General features: G+C 58.2%; 1 protein-coding gene across 1 annotated transcript; it reads left to right on the plus strand.

Moving 5' to 3' along the window:
• Window positions 1–2,528: 2,528 nt before the first annotated feature.
• NPTXR (neuronal pentraxin receptor) lies at window positions 2,529–21,628 on the plus strand. Its single transcript, XM_012638069.1, has 5 exons — window positions 2,529–3,279; window positions 15,644–15,869; window positions 17,956–18,203; window positions 20,694–20,873; window positions 21,122–21,628. Exons 1-5 carry the CDS (start codon window positions 2,689–2,691, stop codon window positions 21,344–21,346), a joined length of 1,470 nt encoding a protein of 489 aa, XP_012493523.1. The 5' UTR covers window positions 2,529–2,688; the 3' UTR covers window positions 21,347–21,628.
• The last annotated feature ends 1,113 nt before the right edge of the window (window positions 21,629–22,741 follow it).

The raw sequence follows: 22,741 nt of genomic DNA on the forward strand, positions 1-22,741 counted from the left end.
CGGTGTTCAGATCACCAAGAGCCTTGCAAGCCCAGAGAAGCTAACATAGTAAGACCCCACATTTATCGAGGCGTTCCACACAGTACTATTACTCCACAGTTTATAGATCAGAAAACCGAGGCACAGCAAGGGTGTCATGCCCCACAGGGCAATGCAGAGGACCCTGGATGGATACTGTACGCACAATAGATCTGCATCGCAGCCAAGAAACCACACACGAGTTTAGGAAACCCCAATCTTTTATGATGGACTACAAGCGAATCTGCCCAACCTTTGCCCCAGAGACATCAACTTTATTATCCTGGTCAGCAAACAAACCTGCCCTCTGGTCCAGAGGGGAACACTAGCTCTATTTTCCAAGGCTGTTCACCAAACAAACATCCTTGAAAAAATAGTCCTGAACAAAAGCTGTCACTGCCTCTGTTCACAAGATATGCAGAAACACCAGAGACCTATTAATTGTCTTCCAACATTAAATAGCTTGCCCAGGGTCGTGCAACTGGTAACAGGTAGAGACAGGATTTGAACTAGGCTTTCTGGCTCCAGCACCCATGCCCTTGATCATGAAGAAATACTGCCTTTTAAGGAGTTTGGACTTTATTCCCTAAAAGATGGGGCGCTACCATCTTTTACAAGCAGAGGAGTGACATCCTCATATCACAGGTTTAAAAGTCATTCTAGGGGATAAAGAGACCAGTTTAAACAAGATTCGACTCCAGCCTCTGGACCACTTATTCAACTGTCGCCAAACTCTCACAGGGTGACTTAGGTAAAGGTGGCACCATTTGGTGCTCAGGTCACAGTGGCTCTCCTTCTCTTGGCCGCAACCCCCTCTCTTGGCCTCTCCTGTCCTTCCCTGAACTTCCTATGACAGTGTCTCCTGGGGATGTTATCTGTGTGATTCTGTCTTTGCAGAACACGTGTAGTTGTACCAAGTCCCAATGCTCCGTGCACCCCCAGGACTTCCGGGGGACACACCGCCTGCCTTTGCCTTCAGAGAGCCTGGCCCATCTCTCCATCCTGGCGATGCTTCTTCCACGCCGTGCTGCCTGGGCTGGGTTTTCAGGTCACTGCTTCAGCGAGTACTAACGCACATCCACACACGCAGCTCCTGGGTTTATTGTATGCAGAGTTTGCATTTGCTTCACTCCTATTTTACAACTCAGGTCTGGACAAAAATCCCTGACTCCCAGAAGTGGGGTGAGCAGCAGGGACATCGTTCTGATGGGGGTTGGAGGGAGCGGGTAGGGCACATGCCCAGGACCCCTCGACAAAATCCCAGTGGCCGGACAGGGTCCCCCAGGGCTGTTACCTCCTCAGAAATGTTCTGGTCCCTCCCCATCAGCAGCACTATGTGAAGACCCCTGGAGACCACAACAGTCACCATGGTGGTCCAGAGACCCTGCTGTGAGCCTTGCTGCAAGTCCAGGATGCAGGCTTGGAAGGGAGACAGCTGTGCACCCTCCCAGCCCTGAGAATCCATACTGGTCAGGAAAGGCCTCACGGAACATTGGTGCTGGAGCTGAATTGTGGAGGATAGTAGGATTCTTCTTAAAAGTTTTTAGTTGCAAAGTTAATTTTCAACAAAATATATATAGACGTTTTTGACAGGAGACAGTACAGTGCTCCTCCTCCACCCCCACGCCACAGCCCACTCCCATTGCCGCTGTTCCTTCCGCCCTGGTCCTCGTGCCCACCAGGCATGCGGCACTAGCCAACCTATCACAGACTGCAAGGGGGGAGGGTCTTCCCTGCGACCTCTGATGCTCAGTGCCCTGCAAGGATACAGAGGAGGGAATTTCTATCACCCTCTGAGATCACGGGAAGTTTTTTTTTTTGGTGGGGGCGAAGGGGAGTGAACTGTGCTCCTTCAGGAGGATGGAGGTGGGGGAGACAGGCAGGTGGCCACAGTATACTGAGGTTAGGTCAAACCCCTTCCACCCAAAACTGGCCTCTTTGCTTCCAACTGCTGCCACCCCACCTCCATCCCATAATCTGGGTCCACTCAGACGTGCCTGAGCTCAAAGGCTGCTCTGATGCATCTACCTGTGTGACCATGATAGCGACACGACCTCGGTGGTCCTCAGTTTCCCCATTTGTAATGTCAGCATGTCCACGGTGAGGCTTAATGATGACCAAGCTTACAGTACGCCCAGCACAGAGCCCCACTCGGAGGAAAGTTCCTTCCCAGGTAGCTGTCAGCATTACAGGTATGGGGAGGGGGCCAGAGCACAAGAGGGGTGGGGGTAGGGGCTCGCCCAGGAGCCCCGCCGCGGGGCCATCGGGTCGCCGCTCTCTGCGCTGTGACAGCAGCGAGACAAAGTCCTGGGCGCTGCCCCCGCTCCTCCTCGCCGCATCGCCAGCGGCTCCCCGACCTCGGCGCCCGGCACGGAACGGGTGCGGGGCTGGGCCAGGGCCGGCCCAGGGGAGCGAGTGGGGCGGGGCCGCCGCGCCCGCTCCCCCTCCCCGCCGCCCGCCGCCCTCTCCTCCTCCCGCCGCCCGGGCTCAGAGCGGCGGCAGCAGCGGCCGCGGCGACAGCTCCGGCTCCGGCTCCGGCTCCCGCTCCCGCGCCGGCCCCGCGCGCCCGGGCCCCGCGCCCCGACCCCGCCGCTGCGCCTGCCGGGGGCCTCGGGCGCCCCCGCCGCCCGCCTCACGCTGAAGTTCCTGGCCGTGCTGCTGGCCGCGGGCATGCTGGCGTTCCTCGGTGCCGTCATCTGCATCATCGCCAGCGTGCCCCTGGCGGCCAGCCCGGCGCGGGCGCTGCCCGGCGGCGCCGACAACGCCTCGGCCGCCTCGGGCGCCGCCGCGTCCCCGGGCCCGCAGCGCAGCCTGAGCGCGCTGCACGGCGCGGGCGGCTCGGCCGGGCCCCCGGCGCTGCCCGGGGCGCCTGCGGCCAGCGCGCACCCTCTGCCGCCCGGGCTGCTCTTCAGCCGCTTCCTGTGCACGCCGCTGGCGGCCGCCTGCCCGTCGGGGGCCGAGCAGGGGGACGCGGCGGGCGCGGCGCCCGGCGAGCGCGAGGAGCTGCTGCTGCTGCAGAGCACGGCCGAGCAGCTGCGCCAGACGGCGCTGCAGCAGGAGGCGCGCATCCGCGCCGACCAGGACACCATCCGCGAGCTCACCGGCAAGCTGGGCCGCTGCGAGAGCGGCCTGCCGCGCGGCCTCCAGGACGCCGGGCCGCGCCGCGACGCCATGGCCGACGGGCCGGGGGAGTCGCCCGCGCTCATCCTCGAGCTGGAGGACGCCGTGCGCGCCCTCCGGGACCGCATCGACCGCCTGGAGGTGAGCGCCGCGCGCCGTCGGGGGAGCCGCCTGGGCGGGAGGGGCCGCGCGATCGCGGCGGGCACTCATGCGCGTCCCGGGCCGGTCGCCACCGCCCGCGGGTCTCCCACCCTCGGGTCTCCCGTCTGTGTAACGGGGAGCGTCATTCCTTCGCTGGCAGGGCGGGAGGATTCCATCAGGGAACGGGGACAGGCGTCTGGCACAGTGACTGCGGCACAGGGGTGCTCCCGAAAGGCTCATTTCGGACACTTTTCCCTCGCCGGACACCTCTGCAAGCCTCGGCTTCCACGTCTGTTAAATGGGTGTAACAGTGTCCACTGGTAATGGAAATTGATTACAACATGGGTGTGTAAAATGCTCGGCATGGACTGGGATCTCATTAAATGTGCCTTTCATTTCTTTCTTCCAGACACCCCCAAATCATCACCAGCCCCACGCTCAGTCTCTATAGTCAGGAGACAGGATGCCTGTCTGAGGGACTCGGGGTGCTCCTCTCCTTCCAAAGAGCCAGGGACAGAGTGCCCTGTAAGACGAACCTGGGTGCCCCTCACTGTCTCCCATCCCTGAGTCCCCCACCCCGGCTAGGACTACTGACCACACCTTGGCAGGAGCTCAGATGCCTGGAAGCCCGCAGCTGTGGGGTGGGCGCGGGGTGGAGAGTAGGGCCCCACGAAAGCTCCTCCTCCTCTACCCACCTTTTCCAGGCTTTCCTGGCCCAGGCTCCGGGTCAGAGGCAGCCCTGGGACAGGGAGGAGCCTGCACTTGGCTGTCATGTGACCCTGGGCCAGTCGTTTCCCCCTTGGAGTCCCACAGCCACCTTTTTCCCGTGAGAACAAATATAGGGTCCCCAAAAGGGTGAGTCAGACTAGGTAAGACATGTTGACCACCCTCAGCCATGGACTGATTTCCAGACCACAAGGAAGGAGGGTAGCAAAATTCCTTCTGTGGTAGGAGGGGGAGAAAGAGGCCAAAGCACCCGCTGCCACTCGGTATCTCTCCCAGACAGAGAGCAGCAGGCAAGTGGGAGGAAGGAGAGACGTCGCAAGGAAGTAAATGCAGCCCCCTGTCCCGACCTTGTGGCTCCCTAAGTTAAATCCTGGGTGGGCAGCCTCGGGCCATGCCCATGTGGTATGGAAGGTTGACTGAAGATGCTGTGGTCCTGCAGCCTTCCAGAACATCACCCAGGGCGGCAGAGCGGAGCCAGGCAGCCACTGCAGCCAGCCCCTCACCTTGCAGATGGGAAGACCGGCTCAGAAACCTCTGACCAGGAGTGGCAGAGGCAGGAGGAAAGCCAGGCCCGCGCCCCCTCTCCCCCGCCGCCAGCTCTGAGGGGTTTCTAGGATGAGAGAGTCAAGAGCAGGAAAATAATCAGGGAAAAACTCAAAGTCCACAGTGAAGGGGAGTCTCAGTTTCCTCACCTGTAAAATGGGGATAGTAATAGCACCTACCTTATTGGGGTGTTAGGAGGATTAAGTAAGTAAGTTTATATGAAGGGCCCAGAATGGTTATGCTCAATCAATTTAAGTGACTGCTATTCTTATCATTAAGCTATAATATTACTAATTTTTAAAATACAGCCAAAAATCAAAATAGGAACAAACCCACCTTTTAGGAAACAGGTTTTATTAATGTTAAAAAAAAAAAAGATTTGATTGTCAATAAACTCCCTGTTGCCTGCCATAGCCCCTGCCCCCACACCCAGATGGCACAGGTGGCTCCTCCCACGTCTGGGACTGGCAGGGCAGGACTTGGCCTGGACCTGTTCCCCCAGCAACTGCAGCACTTGGCAGGGTGGCCTCCCTTCCGGTCGGCCTGCTGAGCTTGGGGGGATCCTGGCGGCTGGGATTTGGCAACAGGTCAGCCTTCCAGGCTGGGGGAGCCCTGGCTTCCCCACATACACTCCTCCTTTTTTCTGAGTGCAACGGCCATGGACCGAGAAAGGCCGGGGGCTGCTTGCCCACCAAATCTGCCTTCTGAGCATGGCAGCAGCCACAGCCGATCTCTTTGGGGCCTTTGGGAGAGGCTGGGGTCTGGAGCCCAACAGATGAAGGGCCAGACATCTGGCCTCGGCTGGGTCCTGTGCACCCTTTAGTCACTGTCTGATTTCTCCCCTCTGTTCTCATCTAATATTCTCATAACCCCCAGATTTGCGAGGTCTTCTTTCTCTCCCACAGGGCGCGCTGAAAGTGCTCTTGGTAACGTCCCCGAAGTTGATAAACTGAACGGGGACTTTTCAGTCCTTACCTTGTTGGACCCTTTGTGACATCTGACCCCGCTGATCATTTCATCCTACAGATCTCCGTGCCCTGGGCTTCTAGATGCCTCTGTCGCTGTCCCTCCTTCTCCCTCTCTGCTGCCTCTCTGTCTCCTTGCAGGGTCCTCCTCCTTTAAGGTCTGTTCCCCTCTTGGCTCTCACTTTCCCTGAGGCTTCCAACACCCACTCCCCAGTGGGCCCCCATGCCAAAGCCCAGTCTCCAGCCCAGGGCTCCTTCCCGAGCTCCAGACCCACCCATCCCCCTGCTCCCTGACATCGGCCCTGGATGTGCCACCGGCCCCCAGCCTCACTGTTCCACCTCTGCTCCGTGTGCTCTGAGAAGACGTCCTTGGCTCCACCTTCGGCCCCCTGGTCCTGGTCGGCCTCCTCTCTGTGACGCAGCCTCTCGCTGGTCTCCCACCTGCAGGCACACCCCTCCTTCTGTCCTCCGGGCAGCCCCTCCATCTTCCTTAAGCCCACACGGGCTCCCCTGCAGGGTGCGCACCTCGGCCCACTCCCACGCTGCACTTCGGATGCAGCCCTTCTCTCCTGGCCCTTCCCTCGGCTCTTTCTGGCCTCTACCTTGCTCACCCCGGCACAACCCTGATCCTCATCGAAGAGTCTCTCTGAGGACACTTCTTCCCAGAGGCCTTCCCCGATCACACACTGTCCCCTTCCTGCCCCACCCAAGCCCCCATAACCCTCACATTTCCTGCCCATCTCCACCTGGCACAGTCCTGCATCCCCCCTCCCCCCACGGACTGACTACAAAAGGGGAGGACAGGTTGGGCTGTCATCTTTTCATGCTTGTTATTGTTGTTCATTGAGAAAAGTCAAAAGGTTTTTTTGGGAGGAAAATCACCTTTACTCGCGTTATTTTCTCCCCTCTGCAGTCCCCTTCGGTCCTCATCCGCATGCAGCCATTGTCACAGAGCCGCCGTGTAATTACCGTTTTAATGACCGCCTTAATGCCCTGGACGCGTCTGCGGCGCCGCCGTCCATCGGTCCACTTGACCGGCTCCTGTTACTGGAGACGTAGGTTGTTTCTAATTATTTTTCTTCTAGATGCTCCTCGCAGGATCCATTTCATGCAGAGAGTTGTTTGTTTTTTTCTTTTTAAGTCTGTTGAATTATTCCTTTAGGCGGGATTCCCAGGAGTGGTATTACTGGGTCAGAGGATATTGACTTTTTGTGGCTGTGGCCAAGAACCACTTTCCAAGAGAGTCGGCCCATTTATGTGGCGACGGGCTATGTAAGCATGTTCCAGTGTTCCATTTTGGTGCTAATTTAATATATGTATACAGTGGAACTTCGAGATTGATTTAATATATTTCTTGGACATAGACCATATGCTTAACCCAGCCTGGCAAGCTAGTGGCCTCCCCTCATCCTAGAGTGGGAGCCACGTAACCATTACAGCGCACGCTTACCGTGCGCTCCCCATGTGCATTATCTCATTTAATCCTCATAAAATCTCTTTGAGGCAGGTGCTATTCTATCCCCCTTTTAGCTAGGTTTAGAGAGCTTAAGAAACTGGCCCCAAGTCACACAGCAGTGGAGCCCTGTGTGCGGCTCCAGAGCCTTGTTCTTCATTAACTCCAGTCTCGGCTGGAGGGGTCAGGCCTCGCCCACCTTCAGGAGAGTGAGGGAGACAGGTGAGGACGGCGCCGGTGCCGGACACTGCCTGGACCGTTTCTGTCTCAGCGCACCTGGAGCGAGAGGGACGAAGGCCAGTCCTCAAAGGTGTGTCCTGCTGGCTGGCAAGATCATCGGGAGACTCACTGTGGGACTTTTGCTGCTGTGGCCAATACCGGCTAAGTCTCGCCGTGCACTGGCTGCGTCTGCAGCAGCCTGTGCAGGCTTCAGTCTCGTGAAGCAGGCCGTGTACGGTCCCATCTCACAGGTGAGGAAGTGGAGGCTCAGAGAGTGTGAGGGACGCAGACTAGCAGTCCACCTGGGCTCACATTCCAGCTCTGTCATTTGAGACCTTAGGCAAGATGCTTAGCTTTCTCAGCCTCAGTCTCCTATCTGTGAAATGGAGATTAAAAACAGCCCCTCCCTCCTGGGATTAAATGAGATCGTAGCAGAGCCTGTGGCATAGAGCCTGGCGGGGAGTAAGCGCCTGGTGAATGATCACTGGCGTGAGGGTGGGGGAGCTGCCCTCCAGCCACCTGCAGACCCCACTGGCCCCTCTCCCTGTGGCTGGCCTCTCTCCATCTCCAGATGGGACACCCACCCTGGGAGGCCCTGAACCTCCTATTCCTGCCACTGGTGGCACCTTCATTCTAGGAAGAAACATGGATTTTTAAACCCCAGCTTTGCCACTTGCTTACTGTGACCTCAGAAAATCGCTTCTCCTCTCTGATCCTCAGTTTGCCCTTCTGTCGAATGGGAGAGGGGGGCAGCCTGTCCCAGAAGATCCCTCTTGCTCTGTCATCCTGTGCCGTTGAAGCCTCCCATCCCCAGCAGCCCATCCTCCAGGAAAGGAGACCCTTTCCTGCTGTTGCAAGCCTGGCAAGAGCTGCTTAGGCAGAAGGCAGAGCCTTACCTGTGGGACATTTTTTTTTAGGTATATCTTACATTCAAGATACGTAAAAGCTCACGTCTCTGAATTATAAAGGACACAGAGCTTAAGTGGACAGTTCAGTGAAGATGTGTGTGTGGGTACACCTACGAAAGCACCACCCGGCTCAGGACTCAGAACATTTCCAGCACCACAGAAGGCTCCCCTGTGCCCCCCAAAGTCAGTACTTCCCCAGAGATAACCACGATCTGGCTTCTCTTACCACACGTCAGTTTTGCCTGTGTTTGGACTTCATACAAATGGATCAGACAGCTGCGCAGCTTTGCGTCTGGTGGTTTTTTATTTAACACACGTCTGTGCCATCCCGTCATGGTGCATATATCAGTGGTTTGTTGTTTTTCGTTTCATTGTTTGTGGGGTGTCGTTGTATGGCTGTGCCGTAATTCATTTACCCGTTCTATGGATGGACGTTCGAGTTGTTTCTGATACTGTGAATAAAGCTGCTGTGAACATTCTTGTGAAATCTCTTGGTGACTGTCAGCCCTCATTTCTCCTGGATCTGTCCCCAGGAGTGGGCTGCCTGGGTCGCAGGACGGGCATATATTTAGCGTTAGTAGGTACTGCCAAACGTCTTCCCGAAGTGGCTGTGAGAGTTTACACGCCCACCTGCGTGCGTGTGAACCTCGCCAACCTTGGTATGGTCATTTTAAAAATACTCCTGTGCTGGTGGGCGTGTAGTGGACTCATTGTGGTTTGAATTTGTGTTTCTCTGATGATTCATGATGTTGAGCACCTCTTCTCATGTTTATTGGCCGCTCTGTGAAGTCTTTGCCTGTGGGAGGGAGAATGAAGTCAGAGTCCGTGCTCCCCACCGCGTGGAGGACGTGGTGGGGTCTCCGCAGGACAGTCTTGGGCGCGTCGTCCGCATGGATCCCTATGGACAGGGACTGAGCCAACCAACCCCAAATGGAAGCACTCGTGCCCCCACAGCCTTTGTTTTATTCCACGGGAAACTGAGGCTCAGAGAGGCAAGGGCCTTGCCACAGCCACACGGCGGCAGAGGCTGAGCCAAGGCCACAGCCAGGATTTCTGATCGAAGGGGCTGGGGGCGGGGGCTCAGTCTTGGCTGAGGACTTCTGGCTAGGGCCCCGGGGCATGTGGGCAGACAGGGCCTGAGCAGAAGTCCTGGGTGGCCTTGTGGTGGCAGCAGCCTGACAGGGAGTACTTGAAGAGAGAATCGAGGGGCCTGGTGCCAGAAGGGTCCTAAGGCACACTGAGGGGCCTCGGAGCCCAGGGGGGGCATGGCAGGCCATGCCCTGCTCCCACCTCCCAAGAGAGCCTTCCTCACCCTTCCTCATCCTCCTCCCCGTTTGTCTTCTTTTCACTCCGGCTCCGAATTGGCACTGGGGACCAGGACCATCCAAACCACTCTGCCTTCTGCCCCTCGCTCTCCCTGACCCCCCGCCTGGGTTGGATGGAGACAGAGTGGCCTGCTGGGCCTGACCCTGGAGACAAAGGCAGTACGGCAGGACGGGGCGACATGGGCTCCCCACCCAGGCTCCCCAACTCCCGCCCTGGCAGAGCCTGTCCCTCTGTGCCCAGTGCCCTGGCCGTCCCAGCACGGCATCTGCCTCCCTGCCAGATGGGAGCACTGCCTGGAACAGGCACAGGGCCCTGTTTGCACCTGGCGCTCGGTGGGAGGCAACAGGGACGAGCTCGCCCTCTGTGCCAGGCCTGTCCACTGAGTCCCACAAGAACCATGGGACCATCACTATCCCCATTTTACAGATGAGGAAACTGAGGCTCAGAGAGAATCAGAAACTTGCGCAGGCCACTCAGCTGGCGTTCCAATCCAGAGCGTCTGGCTCTAGGGCGTGTACTGTTACACAGTGTGACCTCCTGCCTCTCAAGAGCAGCGGATAATAGTAATAATGGTTGCAGCCACTTACCAGCCCCCCGTGATACGCAAGACTTCATTCTTTCATTTCATCATTACTTACATCCCCAAAGGAGGTACTAGTATTACCCCACTTTACAAATGAGGAAAGTGAGGGTGAGAGGAGTTGAACAACTTGCCCAAGGCCGCAGATCTAGTAAGCGAGGAGCCCGGAAATGACACCCGCCTGTCTGACGTGAGAGTCCGTGTGCACAGCCGCAGCACGCTGCAGCGCCCGTTGATGGATGGGCGAGTGGATGAGTGAATGAGCGCTCTGCAGCCCTGCCAGAGAAGCCCTGGGGCCTCTTCTCCTCTCCCTGTGGAGCATCTGAGCTCAGGCATTGAGAGCTGCCATCTGGCCAGTGAGCAGTCACTGGGCAGGGGAGGGGCAGGAAGAGTGTTCTTGGCAGAAGGAACAGCATGTGCGGAGGCCTTAGGGCGAGAGGTTGCTCAGGGCAGTTGGGCAGCTGGGGACTTTCCGTGGGAGGGACCTGTAGCCTGCAGTTGTGGGGGTGGGGGCCGTGAGTGTGGGCTGTGTCGCGAGGGCTGAGGCTGGAAGGACAGGGACTTTATTGGTGGGTGGAGGGAGCCATGGAAGGGTTTTAAACAGAGAGCAGCGTGGTTGGACTTGCCTCTGGCTGCTGTGTGGTGAGGGCCACAGTGGAAGCTGTGACACAGTCCAGGGGACAGCAGCCAGGACTAGGGAGACGCAAAGGAGCTGAGTGAGGCCCTGGGGTAAGAGTCAGGGTCAGATTTGACCATTAGACTCTCCACTGTGGGAATTTTTTCCCCCATTTTTAAAGGAAAATCAGTGTGAAGTATTTTAGACAGGAAAAAAAGGTATGGAGAATGTCACCCAGGTCCCAGGCTCAAGACCCAAATATGTCCAGCCGGCAGCTGCCTTGCCAGAGCCTCCCCAGTGCCAGCCCCGGCCGCCCGCCCCCGAACGGCCACACGTCCTGAATTTGCCTTGCCCTGCCCCGTGCATCTCTCATGCGTTTACCCCTGTTCGTTTGTCCCTTGACCACACATCACACGCTGTTGAATGTTTTATATAAATGATATCCACCTGCTCTGTAACCTGCTTTTTCTCTCGATATGATGATTCAATGTACAGATTTGGGGTTGGAGATGCAGAAAGGTGGGCCACTTCAAGAGGCATTCAAGTAGCGTTAGTCCTGGTACTAATAAGTGACACTCACATGGCACTTCAGGTGCCAGCTCTACTGTAAGAGCCTTGTATCTATGACCTCATTTAATCCTCACTGCAATGCTATAAGATGGTATTATTTTACCCTTTTTGGCCAATGGAGAAACTGAGGCACAGCAACCTTACACAACAAGGTCGCTGAGCTGGTAGAGCCAGGGTGTGAGCCCGGGCAGGAGTCACACAAGACTTGGGGGTGATTGGATGGGGAAGGGGGGTGATTGTGACCCACACTGCTGCCCCGGAGTGTATTCACTTTCCACCCGGCCCTGCTGTTCCTGGAGCCAGGCCCTGTGCTGTCCGGGCAGGGGTGGGCTGTGCAGAGGGTGGGACCCTGACCCTGAAGTCCCCTACCTTCCTTTAGCTCCCTACAGGAAGGCAGCAGACCCCGGGTGGGGACGAGGTCCCCCCCTGTCCCCCCAACCTCAGCCACCCCACGCTGACAGGACCCTCCCATCAGGCCCCCTATGTGAAGCCACCCTGCTCTGCGGTCTGACACGGCCTGCTGGGCCTGCCCAGCCTTCTCATGGCCACTAGAACCTCTCCCGCTGGCCTTCCAGGTAGGCAGGGCCACCAGCACTGTGCCCACTTGGTAGATCAACAAACTGAGACCCAGACTGTCAAGGAGGACCGAGGAATGGGCACAGGTTCTGGAACCCAGAGCGCCAGGCTGGAGTCCTGGCTCTGCCACTTTTGCAGCAGTGTGACCTTAGCAGACATCCTCACCTTCCTGAGCCTCAGTTCCCTCATCTGTAAAGTGGGCCTCCTTAACTTCCCCGGCTTATTGAGCGAGACTGAGAAATGTTTGCACAGTTGCCCCATGCAGGGCCTGGCCCCCGGGGGGTGCTCAGTGGGGACAGCTGCTGCCATCAGCGTGCTAAGGAGCCCGGCGCACGAGCGGCTGAGCTGGGCCTAGAACCCCGGGCTCTGGCTCCGGGCCCAGCAGACTCTCATCAGACCCCAACGCAGGCTCCCAGCCTCCATTCTGCTGCCCACCGGGAGCTGAGTGGGGGTGTTGGCATCATTGTCCCCCCACCATCTTAGGCCGGGGGCCCACTTGGCATCGGGCCAGGAGCCCACGCGGCACAGCCTGCACCCACAGCAGATGGGAGGTGGGGGAAGTCGTGTTCTTCTGATTCAGACTCTGGGATGAGGAGGGGCTCACACACGATCCAGGGAGCCCACCGCCTCCCTGGCCTTCCTGGCCGTGGCAAAGCTGGTGGCTCTGACAAAAGAACAGCTTGCGCGCCTGCACACAGACACGCACACACACACACACACACAGAGCCTGCACGTTTTCTCCTCGAAACAGCATCTGTGTAAATAGCCTCGACGCCCCCTTCTTCCTGGCAGTTCTTCCTGCCTCTGAGTGGGGAGGATGCTTGGCTAGAGAGAGAACACGTCGGCTCCAGGAATGTCAGCTTTGCCCAGCCCCGTCGTTGTAGACAAATCAAAAGGACTCCTGCCTCGATTTCCCATCTGTGAAATGGGGATGCTAAGCATGCCAAGCTCAGCAAGTGGCTGTGAGGATTCATGAGTAAATACGTGCGCAGTGCCAAGGGCAGCCTGGCGGGCGCGTGGTCTCATTCAGTGTGTGCCCCTCTGGCCTCAAGCTTGGCACAGAGGCGGGTGGGGGCCTGGGGACAGAGCAGTGCGGGGGCCGGGGTGGAACGCAGCCCTGGGTGGGACGCACTCTGTGAGCTAACTGGAAGTACAGCATCTCAATCCCGTGGGTGGCTGGCTCTGTCTCCTCGTGGGCCGTCTGTGGTCACGTGAAGGCTGTGGTGGCAGCAGGCTCCTCGTCAGCTGACGTGGTCAAGCCTCACGGCCTGCGTTATGCATGTATAGTCCACGAGGGCTTGTCACCTGCCACTTCCATTCTTTCTTCCCATCTTTCCTTCTGTCCTGGGGATGGACAGAGTGAGGCCTGGTGTCCCCATTTTATGGGAAGGGAAGCTGAGACTTCGTGGTTAGTTTGCACCAAAGCCAGGGCTTGTAGGAACCGTGGCAATTAGAACGAGCCCTTGGGAAAGCACAGACGGTGTAACGGGGTGGCCAGACGTGCTGCGTGGCTCATCTGTCCCTCCCCACACCCGCCGGGCCAAGCATGGATGGGCGGCCGGGACCTCTTACGTGGGATGGGAGGGGGGATAATGATGGTTGGACCCTTCCTGCTGCTTCATGAGGTCCCTTTCTAGAGCCAGCCTGGACAACCCCAGTGACTTGGTGCCGTTGCCCCATCTCACAGCCTGGCATGGGAGGCTGGTCCTCGGCCCTCCCACCACAGCAGAAGGGGGTGCTGAGTGTGAGCTGGCACCAGACCCTCCGCCCTTTGAGGCAGCCTCACCTCTCCAACAGGAGCCACTCAGCAGGCTTGGGGACAGGTGGGACAGAGAGGGAAGGGCTTCCAGAGGCGCCACCGGCAGGGGCCAAGAGGAGCCACGCGGTGAGTGACGCAGAGGAGATGGGAAGGCCAACCTGCCAGGCTCGGTCCCAGTTCCGCTGCTTGCCCCTGGCGCGATCTCGGGTGACTCCGTCACCGTAGTTTCTTGCCCGTGAAACGGGGACACTGGTGGTCCCTACAGCACAGGCGCATTAAGCAGATTCAGCAAGTGAACATTTGCAAGGTGCCTGCGGGGGCTCAGACCACAGCTAAGAGCATCCCATTCAAGTCTTCCCGCCCACCCCAAGCACCCGAAACCATGTCCTTGACACCACCGGGCCAGGCTTTGGGCCGGGCCCTCCCCCACGCACCATCATTTAATCCTGACCACAGCCCGGCAAGCTGGGCCTTCCAAGCACCCATTTTATAGAAGAAGAAAAATGACACCAGAGGAGTTACCCCACCTGCCAGCGCCCTTGGGGTGCAGCGGCAGAGCCTGGTGTTGGTCCCTCCAACTCCTCAGCTTGAGGCCACATCGCTGTCCACAGTGGCAGCTCCTGTGTCTCGGGCACTGAGCATGGCAGTGGCACTCGACTCTCCACCACCTTGATGCAGGGGACACTTGTATCCCCTTGTCACATGGCTAGAAAATGGGCTCAGAGAGGTTAAGGGACTTGCCAGTGTCACCCAGCAAATGACTGGCAAGACCAGACCTGGGCCCGTAAGGATGGGAGGGTCTCTGGCACTTGCCCCAGGCTGCAGGGCCAGCCTTCAAGGCTCAGGACACCGGGAGATGTGCTGCTCTTGGTTTTCTGTTTTGCCCTCAGCTGTGTCCCCGCACCCGGGGCGGGCCCAGCCCACGGCAGGCGCTCACTGAGCATCACTCAGCGAGTGGATCACGAGAACTCAGTGAGCTCACGTCTGGGGCCGAAGCCTCAAGACACGGCCCAGGGCCAGGCTGAGTGGGAACTTCCCAGGCCCTGGGGAGTGCGGAGGCAGTGGGGACCTTGGAGGGGGTGGGGAAGCCAGGGCGAAGGTCTAATTTGGCTCCTAGCAGCTCATTGAATTATTAATCTCCTACTGATGTTTCCATGACATGTCCGCCAGAGACTGTTCCCTCCAAGAGTCTGAAACAGTGGCCTCATCTGCCTTCCTCCACCCCAGAAGGGGCTTCCTCCAGCAGGAGATGGGGAAGGAGAGGCCTCTCCACGTCCTGCCCCAGTCTCCTGCCCACTGGAGCCTTTAAGACAGGATGGGGGCAGGGGGGACTCTAAGCACTTTGTCCTCATCCTGGGCTGGGGATGGGGGTGTCAGAGCCCACCCAAGAACACTCTGCCCTAGCCAGTAATGACAATAAGCAGGCTCTGTTTATTGGCATTTACCACTTTATCCTCCCCACAGCCCTCCAAATAGGTGCAGTTGTCCTGTGAGTAAACAAATTCAGAGAAGTCAAGGGATTTTCCCAGGGTCACACAGCAGGTTGCTTCCCGAGCTGGATTTGAACCCTTGGCTGTCTGGCTCCACAGTATGTGATTTTAACCACCTGCCACCCTGGAACGGCCAGGCCACTGAAGTCTTGCTCCAGAAGCCCCTGGTTTGTGTCCCTGGGTCTGCCCAGTGCCCACACAGAGCCTTGTGCACAGTCCCGTTTCAGAGGAGCCGGTGAGTGAACGAGCAAAGACTACGACAGGCCGCCCCTTTACCGGCCAGTTAGTTTCCAGCCTTGCAGCTAGGAAGGACTAGGACAGTGGCTGTCAATCCTGACTGCACTCAGGAACCACCTGGGAGCCTTCACAGCCCTCCATGGCTCGGCCCTGCACCCCCGCCACAGGCCGAGCGGTCCTCGGGGCCAGGGGCCAGCTCTGCCCGCTGCTCGCTGTGATGCACCAGCACCAGGAACAGCCACCCGAGACGCATCTGTCACCTGCGGTTGGCATTGCCATCCCCACTTTGCGTGTGGGGGTCACTGAGCAGGGGCAGTGGGCATCTCGGTGCCCCGTGCCTATCCCTCCTCCCCCGAGGTGACCTCTCATGCCCCTCTGTCTCTGCCCCATGAGCAGCAGGAGCTCCCAGCCCGTGCGAACCTCTCGACTGCCCCAGCCCCTGCCCCCGTGGCGCCCACCGCCCTGCACTCCAAGATGGACCAGCTAGAGGGGCAGCTGCTGGCCCAGGTGCTGGCGCTGGAGAAGGAGCGTGCGGCCCTCAGTCACAGCAGCCGCCGGCAGCGGCAGGAGGTGGAGAAGGAGCTGGACGCCCTGCAGGACCGCCTGGCCGAGCTGGAGCACGGTGGGTCTGGGCCCCGTGGAGGGCGTGGTGTCCTTGGAGGGGTCCTTGGCGGGGTCCTTGGGGTGACAGATCCACTCACAAAACACGTTCTTGCTGTCCAGAGGCTAATGCTGGATGGGAGGGTGAGCTGTGGAACACAAGATGGAGAGAGTAATTGGGGGATATTATCGTTATCAAAGTTATTATTAACAGTTACCATTTTCTGGCACTTTCTATGTCCTGGGATTGGGCTAAGTACTTGAGCCATCAGCTGATTTAATCTTCACAGTTTTTACATGTGAGAAATCTGAGGCTCAGAGAGGTCAGGTGACTTGCTCAAGGCCACACAGCCAATAAGTGGTGGATCTAGACCTCAAAGCAGGTGTGACCCCATGGTCACGCATCTAACCCCACTCAAAATAGCACCTGCAATGAATCAGTTGGGATTTTGACATTTGTTTACCACCTGGGCCTGGCACTGCCAGGGAGTCAGAGAAACATAACAGACATGTACAGATATGAGCATGAGGAGACCTGGCTTCTGGTTCCACGGCTGTCACTGGCTTGCTCTGTGACCTTGGAAGGTCACTCCCTTTCCCCAGGCCTCAGTTTTTTGGCAATTAGGGGGTTAGGACTCATGGGGACCTTCTGGCTTTGAAATCTTGCGAGGACCACTCTTAAGAGGCTTATAGACTTGGGGGAACCATGAGCAATTATCTGGCACTGGCTTAGATGGGGAACAGGAGTTCAGGAGGAGAAAATCCAGGCAGCTTCCTGGAGGAGGTAGGCCTCAAGCTAGTTCTCAAAAGCAGAGGTGGAGACCAAAGTTTGGAGTGGAGGGGCCATAGCAGGGCACAGCGGCAGGGGAGGGACAGGCCTGGTGGGCTGGGGGCAGCATCCTGGCTGCAGCACAGAGACAGGAGCAGCAGCCTCCATCCTACTCAGTCCTGCCACCTGTCCCTCTAATGGAGTCTCCTAAAGGATCAGGGGAAATGCCCACTCACGAGGCTGCAGGGCAGAGGGAGGGAGGTCACCCAGTTGGACATCTGTTTGCCCCTGTGCAAGTCACCTCCCTTCTTGGGGCTCAACTTTCTCATCTAAGAAATAGGTTTAGAGTGGCTGTCAGTGAGCACCTTCCTCTCCTACCATGATGCATCCCGTCAGCCTTCTCCCCAAGCCCCAGCTGGGTCCAGGAACCCTGGGTCCACATCCCTGGCCCCAGCCCAGAACCCCCAGCTCATACTAACCAGCCGGGGGAGGGGATTCTCCAGGAACTGGGAATGGTGAAGTGACAGGCAGATGGCAGTGCCCATGACCCCTACCCTGGAGGTGTGTGTGGTGGGTGTGTCCCCTCCCCTTGGACGCAGTGACTCTCCAATCTACCCCCTGCAGAAAGCCGTCTGATATTCAAGACATAGAATGCCAGAAACTCTTGAGTTGGAAGACACCTTGAAGACCAGGGAGTCCCAAGATTGTTCTGTTCAGATCCCAGCTCTGCCACTTACTAGCTGTGTGGCCTTGAGAAGATTACTTAACCTCTCTGCGCAAGGTTTCCTCATCTGTGAAATGAGGATTATAATAGTGTCCACCTCACATGGCTGTTACAAGGAATGAAATAATGTATTATAAAAGTGCTTAGAACAGTGCCAGCCACATAGAAGGCACTATATATATAATGCTCATTAAACAGGAAAAAAACTCTAAAAAATGATGGTCATCATCACAGCTAACATTGATTGAGCATTTACTGTGGGCCAGGCCCTTTACACACTCCGTCCCCTCAACCCTCACCCAACCTGGAGGGAGGAAGTAGTGTTCCCTCATGTTCCTGAGGAAACTGAGGCCCAGAGAGGTTAAGTTTAACTTGGTGAAGATCACGTGGCTGGGAAGTGGCGGAGACGGGATTCGAACTTGGAATGACTCAGATCCAGAGCCCTTGGGCTTTAATCATGCCCGTCAACACCGAGGCAGAGCAGAGAAGTCCCTGAAGGCACCTGGCGCGCAGCAGGTGCCCAGGAATGGTCAGCTCTTGTTCTGGAGTGTGCCCTGCCCACCCCGCCCTTGTCAGAGTCCGCCGACCCCGACGTGTCTGCCTTGCCACCCTCAGGGTCCTCAGCCTACAGCCCCCCGGACGCCTTCAAGGTCAGCATCCCCTTCCGCAACAACTACATGTACGCCCGCGTGCGGAAGGCACTGCCCGAGCTCTACGCGTTCACCGCCTGCATGTGGCTGCGGTCCCGGTCGGGCGGCACCGGCCAGGGCACCCCCTTCTCCTACTCGGTGCCCGGGCAGGCCAACGAGATCGTGCTGCTGGAGGCGGGCCACGAACCCATGGAGCTGCTGATCAACGACAAGGTGGGCAGTGGCGGGGACGGCGACCCTTCCAGGGGCACCTGCTCTATGCTGAGCCCAAACCTGGGTCAGTTCTCCTCATTCTCCCACTCAGCATATTCAGCACACATTAAGTGCCTACTGTGTTCAGGACAGGTCCTGGGAATACAAAGACAACCTAGACATGGGGCTGGCTGCAGAGGGGCTTGTGTCCAACAGAGGCTGTAAATGTCGTTCCCATTTTACAGAGCAGGCAAGTGAGGCTCGTGGGACTTCCCCAGTGTGGCTGTGGGGGCAGGGCTGAGGTGTCTGCCCCAAGGCCCTGCTCATTCTCCTGGATGTAGAAGGAAGGAAGTGAGGTGCAAGGACCCACCTAGGGGGAGGGGAGTGCTGGTGGACTCCTTGTCCCTTCTACTCCCTGGGAGCCGGCTCCTCTGCCCCTCCTCACCATGGAGAGTGGTGCAGGGGACAGGCTCTGGGCCTGAATGCTGGACTTGCGTTCTGGTTCTGCACTGTAACCACTATGTGACCATAGATTAGTCACTTACCCACCCTGTGCCTCAGTTTCCTCGTCTGTAAAGCAGGAATGATAGCAGCCCCTGGCTGATAGGGCTGTAGTGAGAAATAAGTGGCTTAAACACATGCAGAGGGTTTTGAGCGGAGCCCAGCATTGAGCGAGCTACTTGCATTGTGCCGGGCACTGTGCTAATCAGCACTTTACTCGCCCTATCAGCCTGGACTTTCCCATTTTGCAGATGAGAAGCTGAGGCTCCAGAAGGGGAAATCATGCACCCTGGCCACACAGCTGGTGAAGGGGTGATGCTGCGATTCAGGTCTTGGGCTCCAGAAACCACTTTGTAACCTCTGCCCTGTTCTGCCCTTGGGCCACCCTGGCCTGGCTGAAAGGCAGGACAAGGACAGACCTTGGGTGGGGGGAGTGATGTGGCAGGACATGATATTGAGGGGGAAGAGAGGGGAGCATCTTACCGTCCTCATCCCCTCCCGAAAGACCCCCCCTGCCACCTGAAACATCGCTTTGGGCCTTGCAGGCGTGATGATCTATTGAGACCTCCCTGGAAATGTAGATGCCACATATCACACCCACCTGTGACTAGCCCACAGCCATAAAGAGCCACTAGGAGTGGCTGACACCATCAGAACGCAGCTCAGCAGAAGGTGCCTTTCATGGGCGTCCTGGAGGAGGAGGAGGAGGAGGGGGATGGGCCCAGAGGGTAGTGAATTTTTCTTGTGGATCAATAAGCCCTACAACCCCCCGGTGGCTGGGCCACATCTTGGTCCTGCTACCCTGTTCCCTTCATCACCCCCCGGCTGCCGTCCTTGGCTTTGCCCAAGTTCAGCACGCAGTTCCCATTAGCGGGGATTCAGCACCCTGGACAGGGCACTGCGCAGCCCTATCCTGGGAACCTCCGGAGTCCTTTTGAGAGCCAACCTCACAGACTGCTCTCTGTTCCCCTTTTATTCCAGTCCCTAAGCCTTTGCCCGTGCCGTGCCCGCCCTTGGTATGCACAGCAGCGGAAGGGTCAGGTTCTGTTGTCCTTCCAGATAACGTGCCTTCTGTTCCCACGTCCCCCGCTTCCTCCTGGGCCTTCACACAGCCTTTGTACCTCCCTCATGGCCCCTATGTTATTTTGTCTTCGGTGTCGTCCCTGAAATCCTTCCCTCCCGGGCAACTCAGCTCATTTAAGGCCCAGACCAGATCCATATCCCCAGTGTCCAGAACGAGGCCTGGCACTAAACAGGCCTCAGAGAATGTTATATTAAGTTGTGATCTCAGAGAACTTATGAGGCAAAAGAGCCCTTTGGGAGCACCAAATCCACAGACAGCAAGTACCTTTCATCGCACAGGCCAACTCGAATCAATCAGCAGTGGCTTCTTAGAGCATGTGGTGAGAAAGTCTGAGGCTGAGTCTAGGCTCGTGATTGATTAGCCATGTCTGCCTTGGGTGGAGGAAGAGGCAGTGGCTGCGTGTTTGCCATCCCGTTTGACCTTCTCACTTTACAGATGAGGAAAGAGCCCAGGGAGGAAAGAGCAGCCTCGCCAAGGTCACAAAGGGGGTTGGTGGCAGAGCCAGGGCCAGACGCCAGTGCCTGGCCTCTGAATCCAAGGCTCACTCTGCCACTGCCAGTACTTCCTGAGCCCCAGTCGCGGGGGGCCCTGTGTGAGGTGTTCAGGGGAGGATAGGACTGTGAGGCCCTGCTTCCGCCCTGCATGACCTCACGGGCCTGTTAGAGAGTGAGTAAACTATCTAGAAACAACTGGAAACCAAAACCGCATAGTCCCTTGTGATCTGAGTGGAGCTGCTTGATTTGGCCCGTGAGGAAAAAGGGGAGAAGAGTCAAGGAGAGACGCTGGGCCGGGAGGAAGGAGAGAGTGAAGTGACGCCTTGGGTCACTCCCTGGAGGGAAGGACATGGGTCTCCCCACCCCCACCCTGCTACTCCAGCCTTGGGCCTTGTGGCACCTCTGACCTGAGGTTGGGGGACCTGTGTCCAGGTGGCCCAGCTGCCCCTGAGCCTGAAGGACAATGGCTGGCACCACATCTGCATCGCCTGGACCACGAGGGATGGCCTGTGGTCTGCCTACCAGGACGGGGAGCTGCAGGGCTCCGGCGAGAACCTGGCTGCCTGGCACCCCATCAAGCCTCACGGGATCCTTATCCTGGGCCAGGAGCAGGTAAGGCTCGGGCTGGTGTTTGGCTGAACCACACCACTCTGCAGATGGGCAGACTGAGGGCCAGAGAGGGCAGAGACATGCCCCAGGAGCTAGAGCCTTGGGGGTGGGGCTGAGCCTTAGGGGCGGGGCTTCAGTGGGAACAGAGGCGGGGCTTCAGCCTGGGTGGCATCTGGCTCTCTGAGTGCCTGCCTGTCTTTTCTGTTCCCTCACTTCGTGTCTCTCCTTTCTCTGCTGCTCTCTTGGCCCAGGATACCCTGGGTGGCCGGTTTGATGCCACCCAGGCCTTCGTCGGTGACATTGCCCAGTTTAACGTGTGGGACCACGCCCTGACACCTACCCAGGTGATGGGCATTGCCAACTGCACTGGGCCACTGCTGGGCAACGTCCTTCCCTGGGAAGACAAGCTGGTGGAGGCCTTTGGCGGTGCAACGAAGGCTGCCTTCGATGTCTGCAAGGGGAGGGCCAAGGCATGAGGGGCCACCTCATCTAGGGCCCCTCGCTTGCCTGCCACTTTGGGGACCTTGAGGGGGGCACATCTTCTCCTCAGCCTGCCCACGCACTGGCCTTCCCTCCTGCCCTTCTCCTGGCCGTGCCTCCATTTCCCCTCACCTATACCCACACGCCCAGAATGCCTTGTCCTGTGAGCGTGTCCCCTCACCCCACCTGATGGGGACAAGCATCTCAAGTCACCAGGTGGAGCCTGGGGTGAGCCGAGGCTCTGCCCACCCTCCTGGCATTGCACTGGAGTCGTCTGTTCCCCCCCACCGGTCCCATCAGTCACATCGGATTCCACTAATCCCCACGGCATCCCTCACAGGGTTGTTGTGTGGGGAGGGCCCACTCTCTCAGTGGTGGGGTGGCCATCTGCCCCCTTGTCCCCACACAGCAGCCCTGGCCCCTTCCCCTTGAGGACCACGACCGGCTGTAGAAGGGTGTGTCAGAGACATAGGAGACCAGACTCGCCCTCCTCCGTCTTCCCGCCAGCTGCCAGGCGAGGGCAGCAGGGTCTGGATGGAGCCTCCCCCACTCAGCCGGCCCACACCCTGCCTCCTCCTCCTCTTGCCGCCTTTCTTTGTGTGTGGTGGTTTGAATGTCGGTTCCCTGCCTGGCGCAGCCCCACCTGTTTCCAGGATACTCCCTTCCCAGTTCCAGCCTGCAGGGCTAGAGACCAAGATCCTGGGAGGCCAAAGGGCCTGGTCACCTCTTGTGCTCACCCATAGCCATGGCCACTGGCGCAGTCACACCCCCCACCCCGTGCCAAGGACAGGGCCTGGGCCCCTTCAGCCTGGGCTGGGAGCAGCTTAAGGCAGGGGTACTGTGGCCCAGGAGACCCTGCCCCTCACAGAGTCACATTACCTGCCCCCTCTGCATGGCCCTGGGGAGGGAAGGAAGGAGCTGAGAGGCTGGGGAGAAGCATGGAGGGGTGGGCAGAGCACGGGCGAGAGGAGCCCTTGGTTCCCAGCCAGCCGTGCTGCTGACCTGCTGTGTCGCCTTCTGTAAGTCCCTGCTCTCTCTGGGCCTGGCCTTCCTCATTCGTGAGCTGAGGCCCTTACTTTGGTCATTTCAAAGCGCTCTCCAGATAGAATGTGAGATGGTCTGCGATTCCAGGTGGATGGGGGCAGAAAGCCTGGAAACCCATCTGGTGACACTGGCAGGTCCTGGGACTGGGCAGCAGATGGGATCAGCTAGTCATGGGTTAGGGTCAGCAGCTGGCTCCAAAGAGTCAGGGTCAAGGACAACATTGAAGGCAGACCAACCTCACACATGGATCCCTCCAGCCTGGCACCCTCGTCTGTCTGAGAGTGGCTCAAAGGACTGATGGCTTCCCAGTCCTCCCCTTGGAGTCTTCACCAGCTCCCCCAAGAGAG

Source organism: Propithecus coquereli, unplaced genomic scaffold, assembly GCF_000956105.1.
Source record: "Propithecus coquereli isolate 6110/MARCELLA unplaced genomic scaffold, Pcoq_1.0 Scaffold126, whole genome shotgun sequence".
Lineage (NCBI taxonomy): Eukaryota > Metazoa > Chordata > Mammalia > Primates > Indriidae > Propithecus > Propithecus coquereli.

Excerpts from the sequence above, each read along its gene's own strand:
- NPTXR (XM_012638069.1), top strand. The coding sequence starts at position 2,689 with ATGCTGGCGTTCCTCGGTGCCGTCATCTGCATCATCGCCAGCGTGCCC. Across the intron at positions 3,280-15,643 it reads ACCGCATCGACCGCCTGGAG|CAGGAGCTCCCAGCCCGTGC; the intron begins GTGAGCGCCGCG and ends CCCCATGAGCAG. Across the intron at positions 15,870-17,955 it reads CCTGGCCGAGCTGGAGCACG|GGTCCTCAGCCTACAGCCCC; the intron begins GTGGGTCTGGGC and ends TGCCACCCTCAG.